The sequence below is a fragment of the Amphibalanus amphitrite genome, unplaced genomic scaffold (genome assembly GCF_019059575.1).
Source record: "Amphibalanus amphitrite isolate SeventyFive unplaced genomic scaffold, NRLGWU_Aamphi_draft 000835F_arrow, whole genome shotgun sequence".
NCBI classification, from domain to species: Eukaryota; Metazoa; Arthropoda; class Thecostraca; order Balanomorpha; family Balanidae; genus Amphibalanus; species Amphibalanus amphitrite.
This window is the reverse complement of record NW_024882329.1, coordinates 227618-254059: the sequence shown is the minus strand read 5'-3', so window position 1 is coordinate 254059 and position 26442 is coordinate 227618. Positions and strand designations below refer to the sequence as shown.

Below are 26442 nucleotides of genomic sequence, written 5' to 3'. Positions count from 1 at the left end.
ATTTCTGCTATTTTTTTAATGGTCTTAGTTTCATTCTGCGCAAAAAAAACTGAAAGTTAAAATATAGTCTCTCTTCTAGTTGAAATTTTTGTTTACATCTGGAACAAAAAATAGTCAGATATGGCGCAGCTAAGACAAAAACAGTTCACTCAACTTGCAGTAAACATTCAACATTACATTTTAATTTGCGTTGGTTGGTGGTGTGTGTGTGCGTGAATTCCGTGCAATTCCATGTGTGAATCTCCAAGTTTGAAGTGCCGTGTTAAGGTTTATGAGAAGTTCAGTGGGACCCAAATATTTTAAGTGTCGTGGGCTTATTAGTGGTGAAAATGAAGATGATTGATGTTGACCAAGAATGAGTGCGTAATATACGGAAACAGTTCAAGGTCCTGAGTGAGACGGAGTTGGAAATGTTTTTCAAGCTTTTCTCTGTTTCCGTGGCTGTATTGTAATGGTGTAATCTATTGGGAAAATGTGCATTGAACCCCTTTGATTTCAAGAATGGTCCAGGACCAGGTCATGCAACTCATGCCAGTATCACAAGGATTGTAAATGGCATAAACCTCAACCATGGGGCGTAGTGGGTTGTTGCCGCTTGAACCTACAGAGTGTCTTCTTGATAGTCCATATTTTCGTGAAAAGCTTCATGCTTATGAAAAAGAACTGGAAAATACAAGTACCTTCATAAAAGGTCTCACAAAAAACATCAAGGAGCTTCTGGATGCTGCCAAACGTGAGTACCTCACCTAGGTAGGTACTATTACTGACCTAGGTACTTACCCATATTTAGAAATGTATGGTTGCTTTTCAGGCTCTTTTGTTGGATAATAAATATCCTACTCAATTGCAATAGTCCATTTATGTCAGATGATATTGCTCATCCTTGGCTTCTGGACAAAAAAAGTCCAGATCAGAATCCAAAAAGTAACTATACATGTAATATATAGGACAATTTGTCATGCCTGGTAGTGTGTGTCTCACTTTTTCACTAGACCACAGCTGATACTCTTATTTTGCTTTACTGATCATTTGCTTATATTGATAACTGCCTCATTATGCATGATTGTTCCATTGCAGACTTCTATTCCTCAAATAATTGCTCACAATTTTCTATTAAGAATAGTATTGCATTGTGTTTTGCTGGATGTGGGTTTGACAATATAGTAGGTACTTAATCTTTCATGCTTAACAATTTGCAATTATATATTTCAGATTTGTCTCAATGCCAGCAGACCATTGCCACAAGCCTGGAAAAATTCCACTTTAGCTATATTGGTGGTGCACAAACAGATGATGAAATTGTAATAAGTGGCTCATTGAAAGAATTTGGCAAGCTTATCCATCAAATTGAGGAGGAGCGGCAGCGTGTGGTGAGTGTTTTGTGAATAGATGTGCACTTTATTCATACCATTATTTTGTGCATACAATCAGCTTTAAGCAGCCTTGGTGCCAGTGATCTCTTAGAGTAGATGCCAATGCTGTTAAATTACAATTGAATCCAAGCATCCATTTTGTGGTACGATATTGTTTGTTTTGCTGGTGACTTGTTTTGCTAATTTGACTTGATAGTTGATATGAAAATGATTGAAGAAGTTAATATTGTTGAAGCCTTCTGACGACATTATGTAAAAGTATGCTTTCTAATAGTAAAGTTTGTCATTTCATTAGCGACTTTGATATGCCGCTTACTCTTTCCAGGATTATTTGATGACTGACATTGTCAATAAGGATGAGCTTGGGTATGCCTTGTGTGAGGTGCTACTAACAAAAGTGCAATTTGATGTGTGCAGTGGCATTGCATCCTGTTGCTTCTTTAAATGACAATCATGATGTATAGTTTTTATTCACCCCCTGCCTGGTTGCATGCCCATTGGCCACCACATAATAAAACCCAAAGACACACTTCAGTGTGGCCATATTAGAATATGGAGTTGAATATGAATGATGCAGCCACATTGTGAATCGGTGCCATGGTGTTATAACACTGCCAAAGTGAATTGTAGTCACTGAGCTCTAACAGCTCAGTATTATTTTGTGTTTCACTTCATGTGTCGTGGCGTGGCAGTTCGCGACATTTGGATTTATTCGCGTTTTTCGTCCTGTTGCGTTCATGGTTATTTTAGCAGTGACTATGTTGGTAACCATCATGGCTGCATTTTCACATGACCTAGTCACGTCGTAGGTAACCTGTCAACCATCGTCCCATCGCATAAGTGAAACGTTATCAGTTTACCATGCATCACTTGCCTGAGCGCTAAAGCGCCAACACGGCTGTTTTCCTTTGTCACTATTTGAGAGGCGGGATACTGAGCCGGGTCTTTCAGCAGCAGGCATTGTCGTGATACGGTTGTGCATCTAATCACACTCATCAAACTGTAGGTTTTGCGTGGAACTAACAATAGCTTGTATGGCTGAGTGCATGGGGAGGGCGCTGACCCGTCCAAAGTACCGCTTTTCTCTGTATCACGGGTATCGGGATTCGGGCTGATCGCCAGGGTTGATGCTGGCCCGAGGTGCAGTTTTTGTGTGCCGCTAGAACCACCCGTTCATTCACTCTAGGCCTGCTTATTCATGCACAAACGAGATATACGGACAAGCCCGACTCCTGAGCACCAGTAGTGCCACCAACCTGTCTACCATGCGGGTTGTCGGCTCACAGGACGTGTATTGGCGAGGAGCGGTTTTACGAACCGGTAATGCCGCCCGTCGATTCACCAGCCATGTGACTGACCGGCGACGGCTCGTCCGTCCAGCTGGGCATGACGCCACACCGGACGTTTGTGGTTGATGACGTCACTGCTGAATCCTACTTTTTCTCGTGGCGTGATCACTGCCTTACGTAGATACCGGTTGCAGATAAGATCCTGCTGTCGATGACGTTTCGTAGTTATCGTTCGTATGATTCGATGTTCATCACTTGTAGTGGAGCGTAAAGAGCAACAAGCTATCAGATTGCAAATATTTGTGTGTACATTTAGTTGTTTGGTATTGAACACTTTAAAGACATTTAAATGTTTCGATCTAAAAAGAAGTTCATCGGTAATACTAATTAGGGTCCATCGGCATGAAGGCATAATTTTTATCATTGTACACGCGTTGCTTGTTCATAAGTGAGGGTTAATCTTTACAATTATGCGCATTAGCATTCGATGAATTCACTAAGCCATCGGATTACTGACGTGTCGAGTTAAGTGCTGAGTGACGCTGCACCGTCAAATGTCCGGTTGAGGAAACGGAAACGTCTTGAAAGTGGATGCTCAGCTCGGCCCAAGTTAAAGGGACCCTCCCACCTTAACATTAGTTTTGAGTTGAGATAGCCAAATTGGTGGCCATGGCCTGAAAATACCGGTTTGGGCATTCACAACATCGAAAAATGCTTTAATTCGGAGGTATGGAATTTCAAACTTGCAGTTTTCGGATTCTAAGGGGCTAATGCATTGGTATGCCCCCTTAGAATTTGTGACGTCAGCGGAGATCTAACGATTTTTAAATCTTTTACTAAAACGTTTGGCAGCACGCGGTGGTATATGCTGCTTTGCGCGCAACAAATGCCGCACTTTCAAATAAAGTCGCTAGGAACAGCGGAGATCCCAAAAAGTAAACAAAAGTAAAAGTCTAATATCTTGAAAACCGGTGAATATTTTTCGATGAAATTTGGTAGATATTCATTTTTGCTCTTTCTGAACCGAGCGACATCACTTTCATGCCAATTCATTAACTTTTTTGAAGGTGGGAGGGTCCCTTTAACGACAGTTGCATTTAGTTTTTACTTTAAACATCAAGTCGCTTATTTCCACAAGCGACAACCATACTTGAAACGCATAAGTCTTGGTTGTGTCAAATCTACATGCTAGCTCAGTTTCTCCACGCAAATCCAGTTTTCGGTCGGTTCCACCAGATAGCACCGCCTATTCCGATTTTGGGCTGCACTTCCTGTTCAATGTTCATGGACTCCGCGTCGGGCGGTCGCGCCTCGCGGTGTCCCGTAACGGCCCTGTCCGCCCACCGCGTGCGCACGGCTCGCTCTCAGTGACCTTGACCCCGATCCTGGGCCGCGGCCAGTGCTAATGAGCCGTGCTAGTATTCCGCGCCGGACTGCCGAGAGGCAAGGTCACGTGACTGGACTGGTGGGCCGCGACTGCCCTTCGCGATTTATCACGTGTTCCGAGCGGTGAGACGCGATAACCTAAAGGGAAGACGAGCGTAAGCGGCTGGCAGGCCTATAGGTGATACAATCGTGATAGCTGATGTTTTGATAACACCGTTGACCTCGAATACAGGTCATTTTTCACGTTTGAGCTTGGGAACTGGATAAAAAGGTTAGGCTTAGCGCTCTTATAGGCCATAATAGAACATACTGCTCACTAAATGTCCTATAAGCCGAGAAACCCTTGCTCCTTTCGCAAGGTCATTTTATCGTATCAAAATCGCACTATCTGATGTGTCGAAGAACTCCAGATCTATCTATTCAGTTTCCTTACAGGATCATTCGTGTAGGGGTGCCGCTTTGACTCCCTCGTCCTTACCTCATCAACGCTCATCGTCCGTCAATCGGCTGAGATACGGGATCTTCCTCTTTCTCACGCTCCTCTTCTACCGTCGGCAGCTGGACCATGGCTACTTACAGATCATCGGCGCCCTGGACAACTTCCGACGGCAGCACATCGGCGGCGCCAGGGTCAGTACAGGGGTCATGGGGTCAGTGCCGGGGTCACGGGGTCAGTACAGGGGTCACGGGGTCAATGCCTGGGTCACGGGTCTGGTCACTGGCAGGCAGAGGGCTGGTTAGCCACCTGTCGAAATATAGGGGCTGTGATACTGATTTTATTCATGAACGATGAACTAAATTTACACCATAGATTCATTTACTAAAAAGGTGGTTCAGCCCCCCGATCCGATCAGCCCCTCCATCGGTAAATCGTGCAAGTTCAAGTGTTGTTTCCTCTGATGCTGAAACACTTAACTGATATGCTTACATTCAACGTCTCTCTTGTTCACGGACAGCTAAGATAACGGTCCGAGCTAAGTAACTCCGTCATTCATATTGTTTTCCTTATTTTGTGTGGGTTTCATTCATTCAAGCCGATGGACGTAGCTAACGAATTACTCATATTCGTGCTTCAGGTGATTTGAGTGTGTCGCTCTTTTACATTTAATTACTGTTTCTCGCAAGTCTGTCGTGTCAAATTAGCTCTATGCTACGGTAGTGATTGTTTTGTTCTGAATTTTCTTTTTTCCTAGTAACTTGCATCAAACCCTTTATTTTGTCGTATCATCAGAGTGAATTTGTTTACAGGATGGCCGGAAGAAGTTTGAGAAGCAGACGCAGAAGTTCTGCACGGCCCTGGACCGGTACCTGAACCTGTCTGCCAAAAAGCCGGAGGAGCAGACACTCCGAGAGGTAGGTCTATCAATGAGCAAATGAACGGTACCGGGGGCGTCGGAAGAGTACGGGTGTGCGAGAGAGAGAGGGATTGCCACCTTTTTATATTTGGGTGGGGAAAGGGTTGTTTGAGAGAGGTACCGAAGTCTAACTAGGTTGCCGTATGTGTCAGTCTGATTGACATGATCGGTCGCATCGTAACTGGTCGGATGAATGGACGGTAGGGCATGGGCATGGTTGACGGTAGGGCATGGTTGACTAACTTGTCAGCCATCAGTTCAAGATGACGGGCTGGTTGGATGAACGGCCGGTTGATTGGCTTAGTATTTGACGGTCAGCCTGTCTGGAGACTGAACAGAGCGAATAACTTAATTTCTGGTTAACTAGCTGGACGACCGTCTTCTCACGCATCGTTAAATTTTCCAAATCGATCGAACCTCGGGTCTTCATATCCAAACGTTGTTTAGTCTGCTCTCTGCCGCTGTAGTCGCCCTACCCGTACGCACAGAACTGTTGCGATGATGGTATATTTAGTGACGTGGTGGTGACAGTAGTGGAGACGCACCAGACTTGCGCGACGACAGACGGCGCCATGACGTCATTTAGTCATTCAGTCTCGGCACTGGGTCCGTCCACCCTCTGACCAACCGCCCCACCGCCGACCGCCGTCCAACCATCCGACCGACCGACCGACCGACCGACGGTGGCGGCCGTACATATAATCAATGGTGGGTGGGCGGCCGGGGCACGCAGCCGCCCTGCCATCGATCCGACTGCACGCCGGCGTCCGACGCCGCCGACGCTGCCGACGCCAGATCAGTCACGAGTGCCGCTGGGGACGATACCAGACCGTGACGTGACGCCGTGTGCCGTGACGTGACGTGACGGTGATTTACCGTGACGGAGAGAGGCAGAGAGTGGAGAGAGTGGAGCTGCTTGACGTCGGTCAGCGGGTGGAGGATTGCGCCCCTAGTCGGTTAGTTGGTGTGGTTGGGAACGGGGATGGGGCGGTCTGATTTAGAAGGCGAGCAAGTGCATGCAATTTCTGGTTATTGAGGATGAATAGAAAATTGACACTGAGGTCATACGTTCCCCTGAGGTCTCCAATTTGGGAAGGCTTTTAACTTGTGATTATTTACTCAATGCATATGCTAGTGCGATCTTATACAAGAAGTGCGTTTGACGTTTATTTTCTATAGTATCATGCCACGCATGCCCAACCCGTGAGCTCCTGAAGCCCAGCAGGACAGAAATAATAAACAGTAACGTGGTCTGGCTACGCGTCCATTCCATACGGCTGGCTCACCGGCCGAACTGATTGGAAGCCGACGCTAATGCCTCTTCTGGGAAGTGTTGACGGATAAGGCGAGGCAGGAGGCTGTCCCGTGCTACCGGAATTCCTCGGGATTAGAGTTGAGTAGACTGCAAGGCATTGCTCAAGGTCAGGTGGATGGTCATTGATTCAAAATACCGGCTAAACGTCTCATTCATTATCCAGAAGCAGATATGTATTTATCATCCTGGATCTGTCCGTTTTTTGCTCGTTTCATCTGATGCAACTCTGCTTCATTATTGCATGTGCTGCGTTCCTGAGGTTAGGATGCAAAACACAATGGTACCGCACCTGCCGTATTAATTTACGATGCACTTGTGGCCTGTGGGGCATCAACCTTGTTTTCAGGTCTCTCTAATAATGAACGTCATGACTCAGGGTTTATACTCGCACAGTGATGCACTACAAATGGATAAATTGTGGCGAATCGCCGATCTTGGTGTTCCCCGGACCATTAACCAGTGAGCCGTGGCAATCCACATAGAACGCACTGAGTGCGCTTGTCCTCCTTCGACCCACCCCAGTGACGATTACGGTGCACGGCGTAGGCGCGGCGTGCAGTCCCACCTTTCATCCTTACTCAACTCGCCTCATATCGACTTTGCAATCTTCCCTGATTGAGCGTGGCGCCACCCGGCCCACGCGACACTAAAAGTAGACTGGCACCGTGGGTGCACCGCACCACATGCATAGCAAGCAAGAGTGCCTGCATATGTTTGGAACGTAAGGGAATGAGGTATTGAGACCACCATGTCGCGACCTAGTGAGTCATGCTATGGTCTGTTCTCGGTACCGTTTTCTTGTTTACTACTGTGGAGATTCTACGAGTTATTATTTGTTTATGGGGATATTGCAGCCGGTCCGGATGTCTGAGCTGGAACGACGCGATTGTTGCGGGACCGAAACGGTGCCACGAACAGTAAGACATGATGTATTTTAGAGCACAGGCAAGCAACAGTCGGGACTCCGCTCCCTAAATACGGAACTTTCCCTCCAATGTGTTTCTGTTTTCGTTGCTGGGTTCGCGGAGACTTGTTTGTGCCTTGTTTGGCTTAGAGGACCAGTAGCAAGATTATTTTGGGTTGTGCAAGAGTTAAATGAATTTCAGTAGTAGGGACTAATTGTCTCCAGAGCGGGGGAGGTGTATCGTATCTGAGCGTCTCCGAGCGGGAGACGAGCCGTTCCCGAGTGGTGGCTGTCTCCGTGACGGACCACCCCGCCCTTCGGTAACGGTTATCGGTCTTCTTGAGCAGCTGGGCTACTGTCTCGGAGCGGGCGCTGTCTCAGAACATTTGAACCACTATCGGGATAGCCACTGATTCGGGAAGGCCACCGTCTCGTCTGTGCCGCTGTCTCCAAGCATTTAGCCCACTGTTTTGGGGCAGCCACTGTCTGGGAGCAACTACTGTCACGTTACAGCCGATGTCTCGAATAAGAATTTCAGGGCAGCCGCTGTCTCGCAACAGTGGCTGTCTCGGATCAGCCCTGTCCGGTATAAGCCGCTGGGAGTAGCCACTGTCTCGCTGCAGCCACTATCTTGGATCGACGGTTGTCTCGTAACAGCTACTGTCTGGAAACGGCTACTGTCTCGCAGCAGCGGTGGCTGTCTCCAGGCGGCAACTGTCTCGCAGTAGCTCCTGTCTCGCAGCAGCTCCTGTCTGGAAACGGCCACTGTCTCGCAGCGGCGGCTGTCTCCGGGCGGTGGCGGCGCGTGTGTGGGCGCCGCCGCCCTGCGAGTGCGATCGATGGACGGCCGGGCCCTGTTTGCACTGAGACTCGAGCGGCAGCAGCGGCAGCAGCGGCAGCGGTGACCCGGAGCCGCCGCCTCCGACCCGGACACCGGGATCCGGCCGGTCCCCGGACAGACCAGTATGTCCGGTCCATGGCTGTCTGGTTGGAGATGGACACCGGGATCCGGCCGGTCCCCGGACAGGATCCGGTCAGGATCCCGGACAGGACGGACAGGACCGACCGGGGTCCGGCCGGTCCCCGGACAGACCAGTGTGTCCGCTCCGGTCGCTCCATGGCTATCTCGTTGGAGATGGACACCGGGGTCCGGCCGGTCCCCGGACAGACCAGTGTGTCCGCTCCATGGCTGTCTGGTTGGAGATGGACACCGGGGTCCGGTCGGTCCCCGGACAGACCAGTGTCCGGTCTGTGGCAGTCTGGTTGGAGATGGACACCGGGGTCTGGCCGGTCCCCGGACAGTGTAAGGTCTCCGTCTCTCGGTCTCTCCGGACGGTCCCCGGATAGTGGAACGTGTACGAAACACGACTGTCTGGTTGGAAACGGTTCGCCCGGACAGTCCAGGGCGTGGAGAGAGTCAAACTCACGACCGTACGATTGAAGACAGTATGTCCGGTTGGCCTCTACCACTGAGATTCATCCATAGCTCTGTGCCTAGACAGCCTAGAGTGTCCAGGTCCAAACCACGGCTGTCTGGCTGGGACAAGCCTCCTGGACAGTCCAGGATGTCCGACCATCGATGGTGATTGGTGTGATTAGGACATTCCCCCCGGACAGTCGAGGGTGGAGCGTGTCCAGCCCACGACTGTAAGGTTGGATAAGAGACAGCAAGTGGGCCTGGCTGGCCGGTGGGGCACGGATATAAGTGTGATTGGAGGCGGGCTGGGGACGTGCAGTCTCGGCTGGGGTCGGTGCATTGGTGACCTTATTGGGGGCCTGGAATGGAATTGGATGAGTAAACGTTTCCATTGGATGATGGCACCAGGACAATGATCTCAGCTTGAGTTTGTTCTACCAGACAGGACAGTCTTACCAGACTCCGAGCCTTAGGCACCCATCGAGGAGCCTATGTTCTGGCAGAAGATACACTTAGCCATTGAAGTTGAACTATGGATTTAGATCTTGTCTGAGATTGCTTCGAAGACTCAGACCTGATGGAGCCGCTAATGGGCAGCGATGTTTGGACTGTACGCCGGAAACGCAATGAAGATTGGTGAGAGGTCGAAAGTGAGGTAATATTTGATTTGGTGACTGAGTCGAATGCAAAGTCATTCTACAGTAAGCCGCGTAGTGCGACTTTTCCATGTAAGCTTACGCAGGTAGCTCCCACGTTCAAGCTGATAGATTTATTTGCGTATTGATAGAGGCAATCACAGCTACAATTAAGGCGCGTTTGACGATGAACTCACCGAGTCGGGCTCCAGTGTCGCTCCTAATGGCTTCTACGGACGCTTTGCTTGCATAAAAGCATCCTGCTAGCACAAGTACGGATAATTCTAACAATAAGCCATACCAGGAGTGTCCTGAAATAGACCGTATCCGGTTGTTGAACGATCTTTTTCTCCGGCTGCGTCCGTTTCTTGACGCATTCGTCCCCGCAGTGCGACGGGTGAAATCAGCTGGTCGTCCATGGTTGTTCGATTATGCATGCGCGATCGAAGGCGCTGTAAGACTTCACTGACCGGGGAAGTTATCGGCAAGACCCGGCTCATGGGTAACGTGTATTCATGTTGAACTGGACGGAGACGGGCGTGTATTAGATAAGACGGGGTCACTGGCCCTCGGGTGGAACGATGTTGGTGCTAGGGAAAGCTCGATTCCGACGGCCCTACTCGGTGAAATTAGAGACTGCTTCTGATTTAATTGGTGGGGCGGGGATGAAGGATGTTGAAAATGCTCTTAATATTTGTTCAAGACTCAAGTGGTAGCTTAGACATTCTAATTAGACATTAATGTTATAAACGTAAATAAATTCATTATGAAACAAAAATTGCCGTCGCCTTTTCGTGCGTCCCTTCCTACTATCTCTCGCTCCTCTCCCCTCAATAAGTCTACACCAGTCCACCGGATCTTCCTCGCACCCCTTCCTGTCTATTGCCTCCGCCGCTACTGCAGTGCTCAGCAGCTCGGCAGTCAGCACTACTGGTGCGCCGACTGCAAGCCTCGGTGGTGATTCACCGCCACAACTCACAAGGCAGTGGAGAGGCCCATCACTGGCGGAGCGGCGCAGAGCCGCTGAGACGCGGCACGCCGTGAGGGGGAGCAAGGACGCGGCCCGTCGCGGAAGTGCTCATATGGGCAGGGGACGGCGCGGAGGGACTGAGGATGAAGAGATACTGAACGGATGGACTCCCGGAGTGCTGGGGAGGAAATGAGGCGGGGTGAAATCTTGTTCGAGCCCTGTGGGATGGTATAGATAGGGGTGCAGTAGACAAAGAAGGATGCTGGCTGGTGAACGGGACATTGTGGCACGAACAGTGGAAACCGGAACTGGAAATGCGGGTCGGACGCGTGCGCTATCAGCATCACGCTTTGGAGCATCGCCCGGAGCGTGACGCATCTGTGTCATGCACGCCCGCTCATGTGACGACCAGCAGGCGGGAAAACTATCCCAGTCCGTTCGTTCACCAACCAGCTGAGCTGAGCTCTCAACCATCGAGCGGGTTTTGTTTCGCCGCCGTCAGCCGGTGCTGCTCGTGTCATGACGGGTCTGTCGCTCGCTCTCCCGTCGTCCGCTCTCCCGTCGCTCGCCGCGGTGGGCGCTCGGCCCCTCCCCTCCCCTCCCCGGTGGACCGGTGCCCCTCCCCACCCGCCCACAGCGCCGCTCTGCTCTGGAGCCGCCGGCCTCGCCAGACATTGGGAGGCCGACGATGATGTCATGGCTCGATTGGCGGAAGGGGAGGGGAAGGGGGTGCGTGACCATTGGGCGGGAGGGAGGGAGGGAGGGGTAGCAGGGGAGTGAATCTGTCCGGAGGTTTGAATTGGCTACGTGTGTCGGTTTTGTTTGTGTCTTGTAGATGTGCATTGTGTATCGCTAGGATGGTCGGCTATCAAGTTCACAGTTCTCAAAACGTGGGCTTCCAGAATGCCAAAACGCCTCAGCAGCCGAAGCTAACCTCCTACCAATGCTGAATTTTCTGATAGCGTCCATTCGTCTGTTGGTCCGATTTCTTCGCAACCATTTTGTTTTTTATGATCGATTCGATAGATCGTGGAGTTTTTCCTCCGCGTGGGAAGATATGGTTATCAACTTATCAATCATCGGCTTTTCTAGCCTAATTCTGATGACCGCAAATAATTGTTTGCCCGTTGTTCGACTAGGGAGACGCCCAGCAGTTCTTTGAACAGCCTGCTGCGGTCAGCAACTCCGCCTTAAGCCAGCTCTGTCCCTGTTCCCAGCCGAGCTGCGCTTCCAGGCACGGGTATCTGAGCTTTAAATCACCAAGCTTCGTCTCCTTCTGACCAGCATCCCATTCCGCTGCATTGCGCACCTGTTTGCCTTTGGAACTCCCTCGTTTTCCTCGACTCTGCGTACGTGTAAAAATCCTAGCCCTCTGAGCCACGAGAAGCAAGCAGGGGCGCGGAGAGCAGCCCCGGCGACTGCCCCGTATCTGCTCCTCAGAAGCCGACGGTCAATCAGGCTCGATTGGTGTGGCCTCGTCTCTAGCCAGCTCGCCCATCGTGCGTAATGATAGCGCCCGCTTCCAAAGTGGGGCGATAAGTGAGGCGTTGCAGGAGGCAGGGATGCGTTAGGCTGTGCGCGGCAGTTGAACACGTCACGTGATTAAATGTTTACGGGTGCAGCAGTACTGTGATTGAACCTAGCGATGAATGTAATGAGAGTATTGATGTCTAACATTTATATAGCTCTCTCACTTGAAGGACGCTGAGTGTAGAAAGACGGACAGCTTGATGACCTGACCCAACGACCCAACCAATCGAATCGAAGTGGCAGTGTGGCTGCTGTGGCAGGGCTTTGATGGGTGCTTCGTTATATACGGTCGATCATTTCAGGCCAGTTTTTAGCGAAACATCCATCAAACTGCATATAACTCCGTGTTTTGGACTTTCTCGTTGCGGTTTAGTATCCAAACAACGAATGTTTTACGAAGCTAGCCCTGATTTCCTCCATAAAGTCTGTTTATTTAGGACATACGCCATATCGCTACCGCCCTCTTTTTCATTTCAATCGAGACATCGATACCCGTAGACGGATCCACATCGCACTAGGGAGTTTAAGAATGAAAGCTGCGCGCCGCCGGTGACGTAACGTCCATTGCTACGTGATCGGTTTGGCCTTGGCTGTATTGATTTCCTCGGGAGGCCCGGCCATTTTCCGGCAAAACTCGGCCGGAATGCTTTCCACAGGGTGCCGCGTGCTGAGTGGCCCGCCCCTGCCGACACTGGGAAACCAGACGGGGAGGGAAGACACGTAAAAAATGTGCAGGGACGGGTTCTCACCCGCGCTGCACTGTCGCTGTGATGAAAGAGGCGTGCAGTGGTTTGTAGCGGCTCGTGCACGCCGGAGAGAGGCGACGATGGTGTCATCGTCTGACCGTCTGACCAGGGGTCCGTGCAATAACAATAACCAGGCGAGTGAGATAATAAACGGGTTTTATACGCACATATTGCCTTCCCATGAGTACAGCACGTGTGGTTACGATTCTTAGCCTCTGAAATCACATAAGACGGAGACGAAAGACCGACAACTAACATCCCAAACACGCATGGTTTCCATTGAACAGCAGGCAGATATTTGGTCGACTGCTCCGACCAGTATCCACTATCCACCACCACAGTTCATGCTGATAAATAATATGGTGTTTATGCTAATCCCGACCCACTTCGTAGCCGACCTCGCTGCTGCTGCCTTGCTGCCGGCAAAGATACTTGTTGCATACTCATTGCATGCTGGTCGCTGTCGGTATGAACGCCAAACGAGCGATGCTCAAGGCCTGCCCGCCATGCGCGAGCCATGTCTGGTATGTGATACAGGTGTCAGAATGTGGAATTTACCAATGAAGCAGCATTTGTATTGAGATTTGCTAGCTTGGGGCAGCCTACTTTTTGGACTAATCCGGAAGTTACTTTTTTGGTGATTATCATGAATATTGAATATACCTACATGATAACGGAGGGCGACCTTTTATGTTGTTGATATGGCGACATTTTTATATAAAAAAATGATGCATATACACGTTTGGAAAGCTTAAATATCGAGTCGTTGTAGCACGTTTGGCATTTATCCTAAAAGGGACAGCCCGGTTATGCTGTGACGGTCCGGCGGCTCGCGCCTCTCGTCCCGCCCTGCGTGCCGGTTGTGAGTCATTCGGGGCGGCCCGTGTCACGCGTGGTGTGTGTATCATCAGCCGTGGCCCTCCCCATCCGTATCCGCCTAGGTCGGACAGGGCGGGTGAAATCTGGCGTGCGTGGACACGAGAGCAATGATGTCACAGGTGAATGTCGCAGCTTCAGACATGAGCTTACGATTTGTGTTGTAGACCCTACGTAACTGCTTGAACTACCTAGCCGACTTGTATTCGATTGCGAAACAGGACAAGATTCACTGATTCCCATAACGCTCTATTCCAACCACCAACTCATGCAGTGCTGCCTGCATGAGAACTTGATTCACCAGTCACTCGTGGGAGCTCCGAACTGGGCGATGATCATTTCCCTGTTTCCGTCACTCGAGTTTGCACCGATGTCAGTCGACTCGGCGGGCCTATCGACCACATTTTCCCTGCTGAATCAGCGACAAATGCGCTACGCCGACCGCCGAGCACAGCTTGCAGAGCGGCGTGTACCAACAGTGTTTTGTGTCTGCTGATTGCCCGCCGAGTTTTAACTGGGTCAGCGCCGTTTGCGCTCGCCGTCTCTGTTCAGTTTCCAAGCGCGCACGACTGGTCACGCTAGGCCGACGGTCGGGAGTGGTGTTTGATTGGATACCTAATGACGTGCTCTGCTGCACACGGCACCGATTATTGGACGCAGCGTCTGGGCTCACGGATACTCCTGGAATAGATCCGGGGACGTCTGAGACTGTCTGCTCGGTGCGATCGTCGGGGTAGCAACGCTGCGCACCACGGGGAGGCACGATCGTTGCCCGTGGGCGGCTACTGAGGAGAACGCACAGCTGTGCGCAGTGCGCATGTTTACGTAAAGAAATATTATTAGCGAATTGAATAGCTCGCTGTGTGGTGTATGCTACTGATAAAAGAGCACGGATGGAAGCTAGAAACACCACAATTTGTCCTATCCACAGACCACAATACTGATGCCTACTGGTACACATTCGATCGTTTTTGCACTATCCAGCTCGCCTTGCATTTCAGCATACAGCGCTCCGTCATTTGAGTGTTGTTAAGCCCTTCCGGGCGTACGGTTTAGCAGCACGCGACTGCCCCTTCCGCCGGCGCCGGGTCATTGTGGTCTGGACGGGGCGTGGTCGGATGGTCGGCAGGGCTCGACAGAGCGGGCCGACGCGGGGGCAGCGCGGGCCGACCCTCTGTGCTGTGCCGTGCCGTGCTGTGCCTTTCCGTGCCGTGCCGCGCCGTGCTGCCGGCCGACAGTGTTGCGCCCTTAGCTAGAGGGCGGGGTGAGTTGGACTGGGGTGAACCCCGAGACCCCTGAGTTGTGCAGGGGTGACCGGCATGTTTCCGAGTAAGTCGCTTTCCGGGGGACGTAAGGCTTGCTCTATGAAGACCGCGCGGTCGACGACGACAATCGACCGACGTCTGGCCCGCAATCGACCGTCCGAGCGGCGCGGTCGGGGCGTCGGCCGGCCGCGGACAACCGGTGACGTGTCCACCCGACCCGCCCTCGGCCCCCGGTGTCCACTTGTTGGTAAAAGTCGGCCGCTGACCGGCTGGGTCCGCCCACAGGGAGCTGAGGGGCATTCGCGTGATTTGGAGCCGACCGTCTGCTATCCATGGTCCTTCATAGAAGCGGTCGTCATTCACATAGACCCACGGTGTCCACATAGAATCGCTGCACAGTTCTTTTGATTGTTGAATCGATTCGTACTTACAATTGTGGAACCGACCGCCACCCATCCACATAACTAGTGTGGAGCCGCTCCCCATCCGTCCACTGGCTCACGAGGTCTGCCTTGCTCGGTAGCTCAGTTGCCTGTGCTCTGGCCGGCTCGTGGCAGAACGCTACTACCTCTTGTCCTGAGTCATGAATGGGTCCTGAGCTTCGATGGATGGGTGTTTATCCTGCTTTGTTTGGTTTCTTTTTGTTGCTGAATCGTTTGATTAACTGATTTCTGGCCGATTCTCTTCAGTTTTATCACTCGCATCTCTTGGTTCAGAGTTCAGACATCATTCTCAGTTTTATCCTCGCTTCACTGGCTTCTTTTATGGTAGATTTTCCTTGTTAGTTTGTATCGCCCTGCTTATATTTTCCATAGCTGTCTCTTGTTAGCTCATGTAAGCCCCTTGATCTTGCTTGTCTTTCTTTCACGTATGCTGTTCCCATCTGCCCACCCATGTTTCGTCCCTCCCTATTCGCCCTATCTAAGTCCTGTCTATCTCCTGTTTCAGGACGCCCTTCTGGAGCAGGAGCAGCGGCAGTTCGATCAGGCTAGTCTGGACTACGTGTGTCTCCTTCAGGAAGTGCAACAGCGCAAAAAGTTCGAGTTTGTCGAGACGGTGGGTGTCAAGGCTACCGGTTTCGCTAAACACGTCGCCACCTTTTGCCGTGTCATGTCTATTTGTGGAGACTCGCCGGGGTTTTACTTGTTCCAATTATGTCAGACTGGCAGGTCCAGCTGTGTTTGGTATAACGGTAACATACTGGACACTGGTTGTGAAATGGCTCACAAGTCACGACCCTACCTTTTGCTTGTTCCATAACGACTTTTTATTGTCGCTTGTCTTTACTATTACAGTGATGGTTGTTACTTGTTTTTGCTTTTTTGCCGCAGATCTGTCACTCACGGAATTTAGTTTTTGAGGAATCGAGGCGTGCTCATGATCCTATTCAGGCGATTGTTTGCGTTTTATTCTATAAACAGCACCGTTTACTCTGCGTTGTCAAAAGTTGCTGACTGTCCTCTTCTGTCGGCAGCTGCTGAGTTTTATGTATGGATGGCTGACGTTTTATCACCAAGGACATGAGCTGGCCAAGGACTCTGAGCGCTCTATGACCGATCTGCAGGCGCGACTTCAGAAGGTAGGTGCTCGCTCACTGAAGGGGGTAGCATGTCTTCGCTGTTTGCTTTTGTTATGCATATAAATGGCAGGGGCCGAGCTTAAAATGTAAAAATTGCGTCATCCGTATTGTTTGTGGTACGTTAGAGAAAATTGTTTGTTTGTTTGTTTTGTTGGGTTAGGCCCTTTCGGTCTGACAAGACCATTGCAGAGCCGGAAGGATGATAGGAATTAGGGGGAGACATTGGTCTGGGCAGGCACCCTAGTGAGTCGCCGGGGCTGAGCCCGTCCAGAGGACAGGCCACCCAGCCCCAAGGCACTCACTGCACCCGGCTACGGGGTGCGCTCCCTCAGGAGCAGCGGTGCCGCTCCAAGGGAGCAGCCTGCATGAGATAAAGTTGCCTGTCCAGCCCGGAGGGGGGTTGCGGCGTGGAGGAGAAGGATTTCAGTATCCTGAGGATAGAAGCACGGAACGGTTAGAGAAAATAAACGTTAGCGCCATCTGTTTAACTCCGATTCGGAATATGCCCCTCCCCTCCCCTTCTCCTCGACACACCCAGTGGCCTCTCTCATGCCACCACCTCGTGTGCGCACGACCGATATGATCGTTCCCCGTCGTGTGTGGTCAGACCAGAGACGAGCTCACGCGTCTGGCCAATGTGACCATTCCGGTCAGATGTGTCTGACCAATATCGTTCCTCGTGTCGTGTTTGGCCAAACCAAAGACGAGTTTGTGCTCCTGGCCGATGTGACCGTTCCCTGTCTTATGTGCGTCTGACCAATGACCGTTCCCGTTGTTTGCGTCTGACCAATGACCATCCCCGTCTCGTGTCTGGTCTGACTAGTGTGACTGTTCCCCATCTTGCGTTCGTCTTACCAATGACCATCCCCCGTCCCTCGTGTTTGGCCAGACCAGAGACGAGTTTGTCGCCACGCGTACGGAGGTCGAGTCTCTGAAGAACCGTACTCTGGAGGTGCGACAAACGGTGAGTTGAAAACTCGAGTGAAAAACTCGGAGTGAAAAACTCGTGGGCAGAGAATTATACATAATGCATATTCGTGGGGCAGCTAAGAGGTCCTTATTAGTGATTAGCCTGAAACACTTTCGGTCCTTGGGGCTGTCGAGAGCTTGTGATAAGCCTGAAGTACCCTCGAGCTACCCAGGAAGGATTGGAATCTGAGACATGTTTCTAATTATTGTTTGGGTTATGTCGCTACTACGTTGATTGCATTCTCTGTTGGTAGTGCAGACAATGTGCTGAGTTTCGTGTTCTGTAGCCATGTTTTCCAAACAGGCCGGACTGACCTACCTTGTTTTTCGTCTCGATTTGCAAAGTCTATCGATGTGGGGTTGACCTACCAAATTGTGGGACTGACCTACCAATGTGGGACTGGCCTGCCAGTGTGAGACTGACCTACCTTGTTCAACGTGTCGATTTGCAGAAGTCTCTCGATGTGGGCAGTATGGACAAGATGTACACCAGACAGGGCTACCTGCACCTCTTGGAGAAAAGTCAGTACATGATGTCGGCGCCGTACCGTTTGGTCATTTTTCTTTCCAAAGCTAAACAACGCTTTCATTGTGTGTTTTAGTTATTCCCGACGATGCGAAGCTATGTGGTGTCATCTACTAACTACGAGTAGCGCCAAATGTTTGATAATAGGCCAGCAGGGCGCTGTTGCGTTGGCTTGTAGCGTAAAGTTGGGCGGATATTGATTCATGTATCGGTTTACCTCGATCCATTTATTTTTAGGACATTCCAGTCAAGTTTGACTATGCCACTCCCACATTTGACGACATATTGCATCTTATTTCCTACAGAGGCGTTCGGTACAACGTGGACGAAGCACTACTGCATGTACGATAAGAAGTCGAGGAACTTTACTCTGATCCCGTACAATCAGATCACGGGCAAACTGGTGAGCCATGGCGCGCGGCTGATAGCGTCACGGGTCTCTGTCTGATTGTAATTATCATTCTTACCGATTCAGTTAGATATAATCGATATCATATATCTGCTACCTGCAGATAGACTTGCCTATTTGAAATGCTTGTGTATCTTACTGTTATCTTAGCAGCGTTCACAATGCACGTGTTCGTGTCATGTGTGTATACCATCATTCATATTTTGTCTTTCGGCGTAGCTGAATATCTGGTAAGCATTCCCATGTAACACCTGTTAAACATTTGTTACACGTGTATCGTAATGCTTGCAATGCTTGTAACATTACACCTTAGCACATGAACATAACTCCTGAGCACACTTCTCCAACCATCCCTCCCCTCCGCCCGTGCAGACGTCGACGGACCAGATGAAGCTGAAGTCGTGTGTGCGGAGGATGTCCGACACGATCGACCGGCGGTTCTGCTTTGACGTCACTGCCGAGGAGCGGGACGGACAGGTGTACACGCTGCAGGCGCTGTCAGAGGACGACCGGAGACTCTGGATGGACGCCATGGACGGAAAGGAGCCGGTGAGAGACACGGTGACCGTGTGTAGCTAGACACGGCGACTGTATGTAGCTAGACACGGCGACCGTGTGTAGCTAGACACGACGACCGTGTGTAGCTGTTGGGCGGTTCCGTGTGTTAGATCTCTCAGCTCGCTAAAATTCCTTTGTTCAGGCTCAATACTGATCCCAAGGCATGTATTACTGTTAACTCTCGATTGCTATCTCTTGACTCCTGGCTTTATACAATTCAGTTCAACTGATATGATATTGTATGCGATGGTTCAGTACTTATTGCATCTGCACTTAAGGGCACTCAAATACTATGACCATAATTGCTGATAGTACCACTTGTTTTAACCATTGTTTGTACGGTGCACGTACTCCAGGACTTAATCAACGTAATATCATATTCATCCAATCATTTATAAATTTGTAATTACTCGGTGTTTTCGCCTCTAAGAACGATGCTACACCACACAAAATTATCCCTAGGACTTCCCCATTCCCAAATTTACGGCTGACTCTCCTTTCTCCGCCGTTTCCCAGACATACGCTCGGTTCGAGCACCTGGAGCGGCGGACAGACCACACCAGTCTGGACAGCAGCGGTCTGTTCTTCGTGAGCAGGTGTCTGGCGCAGCTGGAGGACAGGGGACTGCAGGATCAGGGCCTCTACCGTGTCGTCGGCGTCAGCTCCAAGGTAAGTTCGAAACTCGAAGGGTTTGAAGGGAGAGATGGTGTTGGCTCTGCTAGGTGTCGCAAGATGGCAGAACGAAATTTTGTTCGTAATAGTCAGTTGTTTTGTGTTGCATGTTTCGCAGTTTGGTTATATCGATGTCATTATCCATTAACTGTGCCCCTAATGATTCCACCAGCAATAGTCATTTATCTTACCAAAGATATACTGGCTCCTGGGTCTATATTCGTTATCTATATCAGGTTCGGTCAGTTAGCATCATAGCTGCATGCATCTTAGTTGAAAGCATGTAACCTAGAGTTATTAAGATTGGCTGTAACATACGCGCAGACGTAACTTTAGTGGTGGTATTTGTTATGGTGTCCGAGACACATGTGATCATTGCTCGTGTAGGCGGATCTCTCAGCAAATGATAGCCACCCGATGGCAGCAAGTCTGCTTTGTTCCATGACAACCTTTTTTTGTTCCCCCAGGTCAACCGGTTGGTGCAGCTGGGTCTGAGTCGGACCAAGTTTGAACAGGTCGACCTGGCGAGTCCCCAGGAATGGGAGAACAAGACGCTCACCAGCGCCGTCAAAACGTACCTGCGAAACCTGCCCGAGCCTCTGATGACGTTCCGGCTACACTCAGAGTTCATGAACGCAGCTAGTGAGTCACGGGGATGGGATTTGCAGTTCATGGGGTGACAGTCGACAATAATTTGCAATCGATGAGGATATTATGTGTGCAGCACAAGGGTGTCCTGTGAAGCGATTTATCTAGCGATATGAGATTGATATCTAAACTTTCGTTCTGCTGGTATTGTGCATGAACTAATAAGGAAAAAAGAGAATTTAAGGTTACATAACAGGCTGTTTGGTGTATGTTGTGGACTGCGGCATCTTCCTTTTTCCAATTTATAGCGACCCTTTTTTTGTTGCAGAGACGGACAAGAAGGAAGTAAGGGTAGCTAAGGTACTCAGTCTAGTCAGTAAATTACCGAAACTCAACTACCAGCTACTGAAACTTCTGATACACCATCTGCAAAAGTAAGTGCTGGCTTCTTCTGGCTACTGACTGCAGTTATTTGTGTTTTGCTGCCAGCTCGCTGGCGCATCCAAGCTTCTGCCCGTGGTCTCGAATAGTTTTAAACATGTCGCACATAAGACTGAGTCGCACATAAGATCGACAGTTATGACAATTAAATATTCCATAGGGACAGCTTTACTGCACCATGAGTGAACGGTTCGTATTACACAAAGCAGAAGCAGAACAAACAATTATAGTTATCCAGATTCACACAACCTTCCTCATACCTACAACCGTTCACAGAGTGAGCAACAAGAGTGAGCGGAACCTGATGTCGATCAGCAACCTGGCGGTGTGTTTCGGTCCGACGCTGCTGCGGCCGGAGGAGGACACCATGGCCGCCATCATCGACATCAAGTTCTGCAACACCGTTGTGGAGACGCTCATCAGAAACTATGATGCGGTAAGAGCTATTGCCAGAGCGCTGGGGCTTGGCTTGTTTTATGTCCGTTGGGTGGGTTGATGCTGCGTATTGCCTTAGCTTGGGATGCAATATTTACAGTTTGAAATTCGAATATTATTCGGGAATGCAGCGACGTATGCTATTGGGGCTGTGTTGTCTAGTAGTCCTCGCTCTTTTCAGGTATTCAGCGTTGCAGTCTTGCATTCGTTGATTGTCGAGGGATTGACAGTTGTCCAGTGTCCATTATTGTTTATGTCCAACCACGCAGCTGTCTAGGTGACATGTTTTTCCAGTCAGCTATGAAGCACCAAACTCCGCTTGTATCCCTTCACTTCCCTCCATCCCTTCCAACCGCTCTTGTGACGTCCGGGTGTCCCGCTAGATATTCTGCGGCGGCGCGGTGGAGGGCGAACAGGAGCCCAACGGCCGCTCGGTGTCCAACGGACCGGCGCCGGCGGCCAGGGAACCGCCCGCCAAGCCGGTCCTCTCAGCCTCCGCTCGGGTCAGTGTGACGTCATGGGTTAGTGTGACGTCACGGGTCAGGGTGCTGTCACGGGCGGGCCTAACATCGTAGGCTGAGCTGAGACTGCCCAGGGTGGGCGTGACGCGGTTAAAGTTTGTGTGGGCTTCTAAGAACGGATGGTGTCTGATTAGCTTTGACATTTTGCTGAGCTTTGCGAAGTGTTGGCGTTAGCTTTTCTAAGATGTGATTGAACTGCATGCTTGTCGAAGTGATTTTTGTTGCTAGTGTTACTCACGGAGTTCCGGTAAATGCACCATAAACAGTTTTATGTTATACATAAACAGCTTCAATTCAAATAGGGTGCTTGATTCATGAAATCGCTTTGATCTTTTCCGTCTGACAAGCCCCCTGTCATTGATAAAAAACACCACAATATATGTATGCCAACAACCATGACTGAGTATCATCCATATCATAGATAAAATGAATCATGCTCTCTATGTCCATTCTAACCGCCCCTCCCTCCATCAGCTGGAGCCGCGCTCAGTGCCGCCGGCGCTGGAGCACGCGGCCCGACCGTCCACCCCGGAGCTGGGCAGGGCCGGCCTGGAGCGTGCTCTGGCCCGCTCGGCGGCCTCCCACCAGCCGCCGGCGGGCGCGCGGCGCGTGGCGAGGTCCTCCTCTCCTGAGGGAGTCCGGCCGGCGCGACTGGCCTCCTCGCCCCCGGACCTGGGCCGGGCGGCGCGCACGGTCCGGCTCGAGGGCCCGGCCGGGGCGAGTCGGCGACACCAGTCCGGGTCGGATGGCTCCGGCGGCCGACCGCGGTCACATCATGTCACCAGCACGCTCGGTTAGTGCGGGGGAGAGGGGATTCTAAGAGACGGCTGACTCAGCGTCGATGAGATTTTGTGGCGCATCTTAAGTATATTTTTACTTACTCCCCCGCACAACTCGGTTAGTGCGGGGGAGAGCGGCGAGAGGAGAGGTTGGACTCACCGTCGTGAGTGGGCTGGGCTGGTTTGGTCTGTGGCTGGTTTCTGGAGGTTTCACATCATGTGATCGTAGCTAATCATGAAGTGAGCTCAGATGAGTAAAGTAAGTCATCATGCATCTCTCTCAGACTGGCCAGGCGAAGACCAGACTCGTAGTCTGAATAAGGGGCCTGAGTCGGGCTTGAGCCTGTTTTCTATCGCATTTCACCGTCTGCTCTCAGCTCAGCCATATCATTCCCTTCACAAGTTCACACAATGATGAATGTGTACATCCTGCCCCCGGAATTTGTAACACACCTCTCAGTTTACTGACGCTTTGTCTCACCCTCGGTCCTTCTCCGCAGTGACCAGCGACCTGGAGCCGCCTGAGCGGGCCAGTCCCAGTAACCACAGTCTGAGCAGCAGCAACGAGTCACTCTCGTCACGATCGTCACGAGATCTCCAGTCGGCAGGACCGTCCACGTCGTCACCTTATGCACGTGAGTTGGCGCCGGCTCGTATGATGTCTTGTCTAGGCCAGTTCCAAGCGGAGTCCCCCAAGCAGGGCTGCGGAGTCGATGGATTTACGGCGACTCCGACTCCGACTCCGGCTTTCAAAAACCAACTCCGACTCCGACTCCGTGCAGAAATGTCGACTCCGATCGACTCCAACTCCCGACTCCGACTCCGCACACCTGGCAAGGCTGCGGAGTCGACAGATTTTCGGTGACTCCGACTCCGACTCCGGCCGGGGTTTCCAATATCGACTCCGACTCCGACTCCGACTCCGGTCAAAACTGTCGACTCCGACCGACTCCGACTCCGACTCCGACACCGACTCCGCAGCCCTGCCCCCAAGGGACAGTCCTGGGGCCGCTGCTCTTTGTTATATATATTAACGACATGCCTGATGTGACTGAGTGCCCAATGAAAATTTTTGCTGATGATACTAAAATCTACCAGGCGTCAGTTGAGAGGAGCAAACTACAAGAGGATATTAACAGCATTCTGGCATGGTCCGAGAAGTGGCAGCTGCCGTTTAACGAGTCGAAATGCAAGGTACTCCACATAGGATCTGGAAATCCTCTCCAAACATACAAAATGCGGGACAGGATTCTTGATGCAACTCCTCTGGAGAAGGATCTGGGTGTCCTGATGGACCAAGAACTCAAGTTTAGGAAACAGGCAGCTGCAGCTACTGCCAGGGCCAGCAAGATCATGGGTGTCATTAAGAGATCTTTTCAGAAACTGGATCATGAAACTCTACCAATTCTCTTCAAAACCTTGGTGCGACCACATCTTGAATATGGTAATGCAGTATGGGGACTTTTTAATCGTGCGGACCAAATCCTCGTCGAGCGTGTACAGAGGCGCGCTACAAAGCTTGTCCGAAACATCAGACACAGACCATACACAGAGAGACTTCAGCTCCTGAACCTGCCATCATTGTATTATCGTCGTAGAAGAGGCGATATGATCCTGGCGTACCAGATCTTCCATGCTGGCATCGACATTCACCCAGAAATCTTCTTTGACCAAGCAACCGGAAGTATCACCAGAGGGCACCAATGGAAGTTGAAGAAGCTGCGTGCCGAATCCAGGATCAGGAGAAACGCATTTGCTTCAAGGATTGTAAATGACTGGAATTCCCTTCCAACCTATGTGGTCAACTCACCCTCACTCAACACATTTAAATCCAACCTAGACTGTCATTGGGCGGACCTTGCCTTCGCCATCCCCGAACAGGACCGATAGCCTGGCATCCTTACCATGAGCTTGGTCAGAACGAGACCCACAGGCCTAGTTGGCCTGACAAAATCTCGAGAAGCTGTAAGTAAGTAAGTAAGTAAGTAGTTAGAGTGGGCAATCTGTTTAGTGTTGTTTGAGCTGTAAAGGCCAGGATGGTCTTTTTAGAGGATGCGAATCTGTTGGCTGTTGCGCATCATCCTAAGGTATCAGCACTCTGCTACATGTCGGTTTACTGGTTTACCACACTTCGTAGAGTATCGATGAAACGTGTTATCGATAGTCTTATGCCCGTACAAGTATCGCGTATATCTTTCGCATAGTACATATGGCATCGATATTAAACTTGCTCAGCATTTATTTACCGGTGTTGTATGACGTTATTCTACACTGGTGTCTGCCTTCCTCACAGGAGGGAAGCTGCGAGTACGGTGTCCGCCCAGTTACCGGTCCCAGCCAGATCTGTGAGTATATCGAAGGCACTCCTACACTTCTTCAGTAGATTGCGCCTGTAGAGTAACCATTTCTGCAGCTAGCTGCAGACTAGCTGCAGACTACGCTACAGCTGCAGCTGTAGCGTAGTCATTCTTGTAATTGCATGTATCGTGAAGAAACCTTTTCTACAAAGCCACTTTTCGAGAAGCCACCTTGTAACACGAATGCATTTGTTTCGGTTTAATTTGCAAGTATCCTTACTACATAGTTACTACAGCATAAAATATTCGATTCATTGGATGATAGTTAGTCATGACACATCGTTTGTTTGCGTGTGTCCAGGTCGGTGTCTGTACCAGTGAGCTCGTGCGGTCCGTCCGGCTCGGTCGCCCCCAGTCATCACAAAGTCGGGTGAGTTGCACGGGTTGTGCGATTAATCGAACACGTCGGGAAGTCGATCGGGAGAGGAAGCGGGCGTACCGAGTGGCTTTCGGCAGTAGCTTCGGGGAAAAAACGAGGAAACATTGCCTTTCGCTCTTATTCACGAGGATTCGAACAAACACTGTCCGCATAAATCGTACCAATTCTGCCATGTTGTCATTATGCCATTGAACGGTGCATTGAACAAAACATCCAACGGTCTATTCCCTTGACTAATATTGTCTCTCTGTCTGTTTCAGACGGGTTCGAACGCTGTATGCCTGTGTGGGAGAGAATGAGTCAGAACTATCGTTTGAGCCGAACCAAATCATCACCAATGGTAAGACATGTGAAAACTAGTTAGTTTCCGAACTTGCAAGTGATTTTAACAGCTACCCAACATTTCTGTCATTCCATCATTGGCGACTTTTTAGTTTTTTCTTATTACCAGCAATGATGTGCACTTATCGTGTAAGTTCCGGCGATTATGACGGAGCGCCACCCGTCTCAGTTCGCCTCCTCACCCTTCCCCTTGTTCTCGCCGCAGTCCGTCCCTCCCGGGAGCCCGGCTGGCTAGAAGGCACGCTGAATGGCCAGTTGGGGCTGCTGCCAGACAACTACGTCGAGTTTCTACCGTGAGCGACCGGTGGGCACCTGGCCTGGGCACTGTACTCGCGGGGTGCCCCGCACAGGGCATTGTGGGACGCCGGGAGCACTCAGTGAGGTCCACCCGTGGGATCCGCCGGTCGGGACACTCAGAGATCCGCTGGACCGGACACTCAGAGGTCCGCTAGTCGGGAACTCGGCGGGATCTCGACCTGACGGACCGAGCAGACATTCCGAATAGTACGGCAGCGAACGGGGCAGCGCCGCCCCGCCGCCGCCACACATGCGATATTCCATGATAGCGCCGGTGATATACAGACACTGGCCCTGTCAAACCCACCGGTGATTGTGCAGCATTTATATGGGTGCAATGTGTGTAGTTTACACGCTGAGACTGATTGTATGTAAAGCGAAGCAGACACTATATTTACGGTAGCTCGTGTTGTGTACAAATGAACTGTGTGTGCTGCGAATGAGCTCCGTGCCTTTGCGAGATGTCCAATACATGGGGCCTCCACTGCGCGCCGTCCAGACTGGTGAGTTTGATAATACAGGCTGCTCC

The 26442-nt window shown here is 50.8% G+C and overlaps 1 protein-coding gene across 1 annotated transcript; it reads left to right on the top strand.

Moving 5' to 3' along the window:
• Nucleotides 1-142: 142 nt before the first annotated feature.
• Nucleotides 143-26399, top strand: LOC122366859 (rho GTPase-activating protein 26-like). The gene is made up of 21 exons (XM_043339489.1): nucleotides 143-733; nucleotides 1213-1370; nucleotides 4607-4678; nucleotides 5297-5401; nucleotides 16010-16117; nucleotides 16536-16640; nucleotides 17530-17604; nucleotides 18062-18131; nucleotides 18441-18538; nucleotides 18917-19093; nucleotides 19619-19771; nucleotides 20242-20416; nucleotides 20691-20796; nucleotides 21080-21239; nucleotides 21622-21741; nucleotides 22234-22552; nucleotides 23039-23173; nucleotides 24832-24883; nucleotides 25197-25265; nucleotides 25535-25614; nucleotides 25822-26399. Exons 1-21 carry the CDS (start codon nucleotides 571-573, stop codon nucleotides 25911-25913), a joined length of 2592 nt encoding a protein of 863 aa, XP_043195424.1. The 5' UTR covers nucleotides 143-570; the 3' UTR covers nucleotides 25914-26399.
• The last annotated feature ends 43 nt before the right edge of the window (nucleotides 26400-26442 follow it).